Here is an 11,234-nt window from a genome sequence, read left to right as displayed (position 1 = left end):
TTCGTGCAGACCAATGTTGGTGCTGACATTCCAACTCCAGTAACAATGGTTGTTTTCCTCTTCATGGTATGAGAGAAGGAAGGACATTCATGTCCTGCTTTTAGGCAAATCAGGGGAGGACAAAGAGCTCTTTCTGTTTGCTGCTTCATAATTGCCTTCAGCTCAAAATAATCATTATGCCAATGTAGCATATCATGGGGTGGCATATTTTGATCCCCTTCACTAGTTTATCTTACAAAGCCTGTTCTAGTCACAAGGTACATAACTTGGTCTACTACATTCTCTTAGAAAGAGAAATGAGAAGCTATCTCCTATCATGTTAGAAAAGAGGTTGGGTGGGGGAGGGGCAGTTTGTGAGATCAGGGAGTTGAGTGGTTTCCAAGAGAAGCTGTGTACCCTGCCCCTCAGATAGAGGCCCAGGAAGCAGGCAAGGCCACAAAGAGAGAAGGGCTACTTGGAGGGGGCCAGGCTGATGAAGACTGATAGGCCATTAAGGGAATGAAGAAAGAGCCTGAAAGAGACTTACTTACCAGACTGACATCCTATGTGGACCAATGGCCAGCGACCAAAAAGGTTGATATCTACTGATACAAGTAAGTCAAAGACCACATTTCTTCTACCCTCTCTGCTGAAGAAAGCAAGAAACTTGTTGAATCAGGAGGACATGGACTGATTAAGGCAGAATGAAACATAAACACAGAAATTTCCAATTGGGTTGAATTATTTACAAATATATATTTATTAATCTACTTAATTTGTGGAATAAAATTTATATACTCCCTGGCACATAGAAGGTCAATTTATTATAGTTACTATTCCTGCTATATTTTATTTTATGTGTATGTCCATCTCTTTTTGGTTAATCTGATGCTTAATTGTATGTGTCAACTTGGCTTGGCCATGGTGTTCAGATATTTGGTCAAACATTATTTTGCATATGTCTGTGAAGGTGTTTCTTGGATGAGATTAACATCTGAATCACTGGACTTTGCATAATGTCCTCTAGGTTCATTCATGTTGTCATAAATGACAGAATTTGTGTTGCTGAAACAATTTTTTGCTGCTCAAAAAGTCAACACCAACTTTTATTTACATAAGAGTAATATCCAGTTCAAGAATGGTAAGGATCTCACTGTCATCAGGGCTGAAGTTTGAAATCCACTTTGAGTACACTGCAAAGAGGGCTGATGTTGACTAATATGCAGATAGGAAAGGGCAAGTCACATGTGTGGTGAGGAGCCAGACACTGAATGGTTAAAATAACTAGGGCTGTCAAAACTGAATGAAGGAAGGCTCAATAGAGAGATGATAGCTGTTTTCAGATATTTGAAAGGCTTATTGTGGATGACAGAATGTGCTTGTTCTGAATGGGAGTTGAAAGCATGAATGTTTGATTCAATCCACAGAAAGAGGAAGCTTCTCACAGTTGAGTGTGCATCAATGTTAAGGGATTCAAACAGATGTTCAATATTCATTTTGTCTGGAATGTTGTCAGAGGATTCCTGTGTGTAGAGGAATGTGGTCTTGGCACTTTTCAGTTTAGGATAATCATAAGAGGGTGGGCAGAGACAACTAATATTAGCAAACTTCAGGAAATATGCTGAATGCTTCATGTCATTAGAATGTCTAATGACATCAGAATGTCTCACTGAATCTGCCTAACAGCTCTATGAGTTAAACATTACAAGCATTATTATTCTTATTTCACAAATCAAGCTTGGTTTACATAGCAAACTGCCAGAGTTCACAATGCTGAGAAATTGTAGGGGCAAGTTGAGAATCCAGGTCTATTGCATTAAAAGACTATATACTTTCCACCATACACTCCATTTCCCTAACATGCTTTTTCAAAAGAAAAGAACAAATTCTTAGTTTGAGGACAAAACTGCCAAAATATACAGATATTATTAACAAACTGACCGATGACAGGCACCGATTCATTGAAATATTTTAGCTATGATTCTGATCATGTATTAATTTCAATGCTTAAAATTATGAACATTTTAACATATAGTAATAGCACATGTGAAAACTACTGTCTTCTTGATATATGTCCATCTTTTTTTGGTTAATGTGATGGTTAATTTTTTTATGTGTTAACTTGGCTTGGCCATGGTGTCCAGATTTGGCCAAGCGTTATTCTGTATGTGTCTGTGATGGTGTTTCTTGGATGAGATTAACATTTGAATCAGTGGGCCTTGCATAAAGTCCTCTAGGTCCATCCATGTGTCACAAACGACAGAATTTCTATCTTAAAGGTTGAACGGCATTCTATTGTGTATATATTCCATGTTTTCTTTATTCATTCATCCACTGATGGACAGAGAGAGAAAAAGCAAATGATCCCACTTACATGTGGAATTTGAAACAAACTAATAAGAGTAGAGAGTACAATGGTGGTTACCAGAGGCTAGAGGGTGAGGTGGGGTGGAATGGTGAAATGTTGGTCAAAGGATACAAAGTTTTTCAGTTAGAAGGAATAAGTTTTTGAAATCTATTTCACAGCATTGTGAATATAGATAATAATGCCTTGCATATTTCAAAATTGCTAAATTTCAAATGTTCTTATCACAAAAATGATAGACATGTTAATTAGCTTGATATAATCATTCCACATGGAATGTCAAAATATAAAAATATCACATTGTATCCCACAAATATATACAATTATAATATGTCAAAGACAAAAATAAATGTCAAAAAGAAAATCAGAATAAAAACTATTAAAAAAAATCGGGGGACTATGTACAAAGAAGATTATCCTCCTTTCTGTAGGTAAGCCTCATCCAAGCGGTTGAAGGCCTTAACAGACCAAAGACTGATCTACCCTAAGCAAGAAGGAATTCTGCCAGACTGCATTTGGATTTGGACTATAACTCTTCCCTGAATCTCCAGGCTGCCTGACTGTAAATTTTGCACTTGTACCTCCACAATACCTTAAAACTAAAATATATCAATCTATGTACATACACACATCTAACTGGCTCTGTTCTTCTGGAGAACACTGAATAATGCAGTTATTTATATTTCTTTTCTTTTTTTGAGACAGAGTCTAGCTCTTTTGCCCAGGCTGGAGTTCGGTGGTGCAACCTCAGCTCACTGCAACCTCCACCTTCCAGGCTCAAGTGATTCTCCTGCCTCAGCAAAAGTAGCTGGGATTACAGGTGTGTGCCACCATGGCTATTTTTTTTTTTTTTTTTCCAGTAGAGATGAGGTTGCACCATGTTGGCCAAACTGGTCTTAAACTCCTGACCTCAACTGATCCACCTCAGCTTCCCAAAGTGCTGGGATTACAGGCATGAGCCACCATGCCTGGCAGCTATTTATATTTATTTGCTCTTATATTTCCAGGTTTCTTCTAGCTTTAAAATTCTATGACTGGAATAAATACATATGTGAACTTGGAAGTAGATCTTTCCCCTGTCAAGCCTTCAGATCGGACCACAGCCTTAGTCACCACTCTAATTGTAGCCTCCTGAGAGACATTGAGCTAAGGCACATCCACGTTCTTGACCCACAAAACTGTGAAATACATGTTGCTTTTAAAAAATTCCATGAGTGGCACTTAAATTTCTTTGGGACTATATCATTTAAAAGAGACTGACTCAAAAGGGGAGTCTGGGAACCTGATCTTAGCCCCTGGTCACCTCTAGCTGGTGTGCACAGACCTCAGATCTTGTCAGTCTTATTTCCCTATCTGTTAATGTGAGAGAGTTGGGCAGAAGAACTTAACTTCCCTTAAATGCTACAACTCAATGTCTCTATTAATCATACTGTTTATTCATCAAAATGAATACTGATAAAAATGACAAGTAGAACACACCCTAGATGTTCAGGCCTCTGGAATTGGTGGCAGCGTTCCAGCTTCCTTTCTGCCTGTAACTGTGAGTAAGTCCTGCTTTACCTCTTCCCCACCCCCGCACCCACCAACAGTTCTCTATCACAAGCTAATCAGCGTTAAATAATTGTTAGGGCACTTCTGTGCGTGGCCTGTGCATCTGCCAGTGTGTACCCCGTGCAAGCTGGGCTGTTAGGGTTCTGGATGTGCATACAGTCCTGGCACCGGAAGGTTTGCCTCTAGCATTTTGTGGACTAACTCTGGCAGTACACAATGGGAAGAAAACCTTTTTCCAAGTGTAAGCCCTTCTCTCTTCTCATTCCCAAGGAGGTGTGTCCAGATCCTTTGCCAGGCAGCTACTTTACAGGAGCATTGGAGAGCAGGAAGCTAACTTTCCCCAAGGAGCAGCTAGATTTACATTGGCAAATCAATCCCTCTCAATAAAATGTTATGTGACCATCTTCCCAGCCCCCTGTTAACATCCCTTCATTTTTTCGAGCAAGCGAACCAGTGAGAGAAGACAGAAAAGTAAAGTGGCAGAAAAGTGAAGCAAAGCTACGACCCGGGAGCGTGGCGGGGAGACCCGCGCGGGGACTCGGGTGGGCTGCAAACGCCGGGGAGATGCCACAGGAGCGCCTGCCTTCCCAGCTTCTCCTTTCTCTCGTTGAGGGTCGCCCCGGTTCAGCGCTCCCAGCATTCTGGCGACCTCCAGGTCCGCCCTGTCCCCTCCCCGCTTAGCCCGGCTCTGCGCCCATCGCCCACCCCACGCCTACCCGCCGCCACTCTCCCTTCGCCGCTCGCTCCGAGAGCGCCTGTCCCGCCCCGCGGGGCGACTTCTCCCTTTCGGCCCTGAGGTTCAGGATCCTAGGTGGGGCAGCTGCGCCTCCGGGACAGCCCTAGCCGCAGAGCGCCCAGACCTGGGCCGCCGGAGTCCGTTCAGAAGTCCACGCAGCCGGCGCCGCCGCACCTGAGCCTCGGCTCCGGTCACGCCGCTGCGCCGGAAGCGCGGGCGGAGCGCACGGGCCGGGGGAGAGTAGCCTGCGCCCACGAGGGGGACCCAAGTCCCCAGGGTGGCGGCCGAGTCCCGCCTCCCGCCAGCAGGGGCGAGGACCTGCGACGCGCACCCCTCCGCCCACGCACCCTGCCCGGCCGGGTCTCCTCAGCACCAGCGCCACGCACACCCGACTTCCTCAGCTTCTAGCCCTCACCCTGCCAACTTCCCTGCCAGGAGGAACCTGCCGCCAGCCTGCTTTCTCGCCCGCAGGCCCTGCGCTGAACGCCGCGGCGCCCAGGGTTCACCTTACGCCGTCTGCAAAGCCCATGAACTCTCCAGAAACAGCGTAAAGGAGGGTCCCGCCGCAACGCACGACTGGGGCCCCTGGGTTCCCCCTGGGTGGAGCAGCTGCAGCAGAGCCGGGAAAGTGGTGGAGGATGATCTTGCGGCCGAAGGGGACCTCGGCGCAGTAATGTCAACATGTAAGTCCCACCTTTCAGCTCGAAATTCCTTCACTCTTTTATCTGTGTCCACCCTCTGACGCCCCCTCCCCGACCACCCCACCCGTAAGAGAAATGATTTTGTAAGGACTTCAACTGCACGGAGGGAATAAACTGGTTTGTCTTCAGTTTGTCCCTCGAGGCACTGAGGAGTAGGACTATTGCCAAGTGGAGTTGTGACACGTGTGTGTGGCTTCCCCCTCCCAGCGAGGTAAACCTCACATTTGGGCGGTGTAAAGCCTAATAAAAAAGGGCAGGGCTTCAAGAATGGGGAAAACGTGTTTTCAATTCAAATTAAACAAGGAGTAACAGGCACCGCTCCTCCGGTCCAGGGGCCTGGCCCTGCCAAGAAGGCGCTCTCCGGGATCAACACCTGGGGTCTTGGAAGGTACTGGTATGCCGAGAGAATGTTGACTTTACACATTGTCACCATTGACTGTAGAAGTTATTCTTGGATCTTTGGGGTGTTTGAATTTTTTTTAAGGTGCGCAGAAAATGTTTTCAGTGTGCTTTGGAGATTAAGAAGTAATTAAGGGTTATGCCACGTTACATGATAGGATCTGAGGGGACTTCCATAGACTTATGGGGGCGGGGAGAATTGGGGCATTGAAACAGAAACTTGAAAGATTTTGCTTCCATAGAATTGTCATCCTAATGATGAGGTGGCTCAGAGCGACCCCATGAAAGGGTCGCCAAGCACCGTCTGGCCTTCCAGAATGGGAAAAGGAAGATTGTACTCAAAAGGGCCAAGCTTATATTTGTGGCCAAACAAGAAGTTTCTTTTTCTTGTAATAGGTAATTTTCCTTCTGGTGTTTTACTTAATCTTGGGCGGACACCGTGACAGACGTTTTATCCCCTTCCACTAACTCACGTACAACAATTTCTAGAACTTGGTACTTAACCCTCCTTCCCCTAACTCCTGGATCCTACGTGAATTTACTCTTTCAGTTCAGTACATAGGGAAAGACCTGCCCCCTAGGTCCTGTTTTTCCAGACTTTCCTGCACTTTCCATTCCCTACTTCCCCACTCCCCAAACACACATTTTTAAAATAGGAGAAAGGATAGTGCCCACAAGTGTAGCACTCTGTAACTCTGTTCCTAGTACTGTGAGATGTAATCAGAAATGAACCACTTATTTTTACTAAAACAGCATGTGAAATAATTCCACACCTGGGAATTTTAAAGTTTCCTTTATGCCGGTGGAATCGGCAAGGTATAACTTGAAAAAAATTATTTTGGGATACAGCCAGCATTTTCATATAAGACTTGTTCTCATATACAGGCTACACATTTTGAAGTAATATGAGCTTGTTTTCAGCTTCAGTTTTTCTTGAAAATATACCTGGGATTTTAACATCAGGTATTTGCCCAGGTTTTTTCAGCTTTCCTAAGTATTTAGATCTTATGAGAAAAAAAGCATATTACACATAAAAGTATAAATACCTATTTCTAAAATAAAAGATGTTAAGCTTATCAACAGGTTATGTAAAAATTTCCTGATCATGAAATTAAGTTATATAGTCCACTTGAATTCTTCGTGATTAAAAAATCATGTCATTATTGGCCCCATTTGTTTAATCATTCCCGTTCCTCCTTGTCTGCCTCCCCACCAGCCCCTCCTGTACACACACAGACACACACACAATTTTTTTCTGAACCATCTGAGAACAAGTTGTATACATAAGGGCTTAAGAGTTTAATTTTTCAATTGAAATTTTAAAGGTGTTTCTAACTTCAAATATAGTTGCCAGAAAGTACGGAGATCCAGTATACCTTTGACCCAGTTCCTCCAGGGTCATTATAGGGTAAAAGCGTGAATATGAAATCACGCAGAAAATAGGGCTTGATACCTGGATTTGAGATTCTTTATTGAGCTATTTTGACTGAAAGTTTCCATTTTTTACCAGATGGTAAGTATGTTTTTTTCCATTTTGCTGTTTACGATTCATATGGAGTGGTTTAGGATGGTCTGATTCTTTTTAGGTATTGGTTTGTTAGAATATATGGAAAGAATTACCAATCTTTCCAAGATTAATATTCTTATTATCTTGTTGAAAAATGTTAAAATGGGGAACATAAGCTATATTATGCTTTAAATTTTAATAGATTCAAGTACAGAAACTACTTATGTGTGTTTTATGCCTCCTCCTTGTGGAGAAAGTGTATTTGTATATTGTTATAGTCAAGTTCTGAAATTATAGACTTTACGAATATATTTGGGAGTTGTAGTGACTGCATATTTTTCATACCCTAAGAAATTTAGTAGTTGTAGCAAGACTTGCGTTAATTCGTCTCAAGCTGCATGAAGCTACTGTTCCATTTATGGCTTATATAAATTACATGACATTGTGCTTTTTCAATATGAATGGTGAATAAGGCTATTGTCTCTTGGTTTATGGGAAATATTAGAAGCCTGTAGTTTTGTAGCCTAACTGGACACATGACTCTGATGTCTGGAAATAATGATTTGAAAGAGAATTAGTTTACATATTAAAAATAAACTAATGACCGCTTTTTAAAATGTGACCATTTTTCTAACGGCCTATATATCTTACAGAGTTTACATTTCTGATGGGATGATTAAAAGTTTCTACAGTCTATTTAGAATTTAGACTAACTAGAAAACACTTTGTTCAATGTTTGTGGTATGCATGGGCAAAAACTGTTATCTTTCAATTTTCATTTCTAATTGGATGAGATTATTATCTACATTGGATGATGTTAAGATGCAATATAGTTGACTGGGGTGGTACTGTATAAAGGATATATTGATAAAAATATGTGGCTACCTGAGTGTCATCTTACTTTCCTTTATAAGCATTACTTGAAATGGAATTATCTGGAATGCCTTAAAAAAAGGTTCAAGATTAATTTATTTAAAGCAGAGCAAATATGACAAAAGTTTAACGTATTTAAAATAAGAGTGGTCAAAAAATCACAAATCAATGAGGAAAATATTTATATTTGTAATAGAAAACTATACAAATGACTTGAACATGACAATCCAAAGGAAATTCAAATGAGACACAACTTCTTCTATCAAAGTGACAATGATTAAAGCAATAATACTCAATAGTGAAGAGAGAGCCGTGACATGAAAACAGTGATATGTTTCAATGTAAATGTGTATGTATTTAACTCTTGTAGAAATCATTTTAAATCTACAGGAAGTTTTCAAGAATAAAAATAATGCGAAGAAAGAACACACCTCTATACCTTTCACCCAGAATTACCTATTCTAATTATTGGCCCCATTTGTTTAATCATTCCTGTTCCTCCTTACCTGCCTCCGCACCAGCCCCTCCTGTACACACACACACACACACACACAATTTTTTTCTGAACCATCTGAGAACAAGTTGTATACATAAGGGCTTAAGAGTTTAATTTTTCAATTGAAATTTTAAAGGTATTTCTAACTTCAAATATAGTTGCCAAAAAGTATGGAGATCCAGTATACCTTTGACCCAGTTTCCCCAGTGGTAGCATTTGGAAAACCTATAGTACAATGTTAAAACCAGTATATTGATACAATTTACTTCTCTTTTCCTTGTGTACCTATGTGTGTAATTCTTAAGGCTGAGTTTTACTCTCACCTCTGGTATAAGCCAGTTATACATGTTACTGTTCAAATAAAGTTTAAGATTTGTGCAGGGTTGAAGAATAAATCAGCCTTTTTGAAGTGGGGGTACACCCAACTTAATAAAGGGACTTAAATCGAGTTAATAGAATAGCACTTTAAAAAAAAATACATTGCTTTGGCTCAGGAACATGATCTTTAACCAAAAAAAGAAATATGATTATGAGCAGACTTGAATAAACCAAATTACTGTTCTTTTCATTCTGGAAGAATTAAGGTATTTTCTCTGCCACTCCCCAGTCCCTTTTATGAAAAGATTTGCCATAGAAACAGGGATGGGATATGGCGAAAGCAGTTAATTCTGACAGTTGCTGTTATTGGTTGCATTAGTGTCATATCAATTTCTCCACTAATTTCTCTTTAAATTGTGACTTTTGGGGAAACCAGTAGGAGTAGAGAGATGGAAAATGGTAGGTTTTTAAGATTATTTCGGTGATCCATTTGGATAAAATAATGCGTACAAGGAATCATATCCACATTTAAAGCAATTCTGTAGAAGGGTTACATTCTAAAGCTTCCTGAAACAGGACTCAAGCAAATTGTATTTTGTAGCTTACGTAGATTGAAAAGGGGAACAAGTTTGCAACAGAGGTAGCGTGGTTCTCAAAAAGGACCCTAGGTTGGAAGCCAAGTGACAAAAATGATGTTTTGGCTCTGACACCACTGATCATATGATCTTGGGCAAGTAGTTTAGTATCTTAGTTTTTCACCTGTAAGATGATAGATTTTTTTGCATAATATTTAGATTCCTTCCAGATATAGGAGTCTATGACTGTCTTTTACTTAAAAAATGTTCCTGCTGTCTTCAATAGAACTTTAAGACCACAATCAAAATGATATAAGAGTGTACTTGTGTGTGTGTGTGTGTGTGTGTGTTTTTTTTTTTTTTTTTTTTTTTCCTCGTAGTTCCTATTTAGAACCTTAGTAACCCTGTTCAGGATTTTCCATTCTTGGGAGATAGTTATTTAAATCTCAGGGGTGTATCTTTGCTAAGTGATCCCCTGAGAAAACACATAGTACTTTCCTTCCTGTGTTCTATTCTTACTTTATTTGTTTATCTTCTTCAGTAAACTGTAAAGTGGTTGAAAGTTGGCCTGTCCTATGGTTTGTTTAGTTACAAGTGCTTGCCTTGTTGGGTTTCTTTTCTGTCGAAGTGATAGGATTGGACACATGGAATGCCTTAAGCCGTGGTCATCATTTGCAACTGATGGGATTGCAGGCAGCTTTGATAAGACAGCCTCAGAATTGAATATGGAATCCCTAAATGCTGAAACCGTTTATAGCGAAGAAGTTGCCTGAGCGCATAAATAGTGTTTTGTGGAGAAACTAACGAGCAGGAGTCTATGAGTATTATTTAGAGATTATATGAATCTAAGAGCCATTGTTCACATGTTGATAAAAGATAATTGTCATATATCAAAAAGTGTAAGAAGCTGGGAATTCTTTTGAGCTGATACATCCTTCTGTTAATATCGGTAAGGGTGACAGCCAGGTTTGACTGGTCTGTTTCTATTTTTCTGGACCCAAGTTTCCTTTTTTTTGTGAAATGAGAAGATTCAATTAGACTTCAGCATTGGTCCTTCTAGCTCTAAATTTCTTTGAATATGTAATTGTGCTTTTGTTTTAAAAGCATACTCATTCATCCAGCATCAGTAGGAAACAGGCCTATTCTTCCAAATAAGTGAACTTTCTATGGGACGGAAGTTTGTCACCTACTGTTTTAAAAGCCCTTACAGATTACCCTGTACTGTTATTTCAAGTTCTTTTTGGTGGGTAATATCCTATTTACAGAAGAAAAGACTAAGGGTTTAAGTACTTGCTCTACAAACCACACAATTTATAGAGGCACCAGGAGGTAAGTTGGTGCTGTTCGAGAGTCCACATCCATTATTATAATTACTAATTTCTTTCTTACTAAAATATATGTCTTATTAGCAGTACTTCTTTTAATCTCAGATATTTTGGATGGATGGATTTGAAAACATACTTGCAAACAACAGATACTCTTCAAATCTTAACCTTTTCCTAGTTTCAAATTTTCCTAGTTTAGAATTTCCATCAGGAGAGCTGCATGGTTCTAGAACTTCTAGTTTGGTGAATAATAAAACGTGGCATGAGTTTCAGACACTACTTAACATTTCTGTATTCATTAGCAGACATGAATAACCAATTTCATTTCGGTCCCCAGGTGATCTAAGAAGTGACCATAAAGTCAATTGATTGGTGTTGGCATATGAGATTAATCTTGTTTACTCTTGAT

General features: G+C 40.2%; 1 protein-coding gene across 10 annotated transcripts in view; it reads left to right on the top strand.

The window, feature by feature from the left end:
* Nucleotides 1–4,878: 4,878 nt before the first annotated feature.
* Nucleotides 4,879–11,234, top strand: part of ADGRG6 (adhesion G protein-coupled receptor G6) — a 136,183-nt gene continuing 129,827 nt past the window's right edge. For 4 of the 10 annotated variants that reach the window (XM_021937802.2, XM_009205967.3, XM_021937804.2 and 1 more), the window contains exon 1: nt 4,917–5,314. In XM_021937802.2, coding sequence (XP_021793494.1) covers nt 5,313–5,314 — 2 coding nt within the window. In that variant the 5' untranslated portion in view covers nt 4,917–5,312. Of the gene's footprint in view, nt 5,315–5,517; nt 5,721–7,066; nt 7,245–11,234 lie in introns of those variants that run through there. The other 6 variants (XM_009205966.4, XM_021937801.2, XM_021937800.2 and 3 more) reach the window with 6 other exon arrangements.

The sequence above is a fragment of the Papio anubis genome, chromosome 6 (genome assembly GCF_008728515.1).
Source record: "Papio anubis isolate 15944 chromosome 6, Panubis1.0, whole genome shotgun sequence".
In the NCBI taxonomy this organism is placed as follows: Eukaryota; Metazoa; Chordata; class Mammalia; order Primates; family Cercopithecidae; genus Papio; species Papio anubis.
This window is presented reverse-complemented; position numbering and strand designations above follow the sequence as displayed.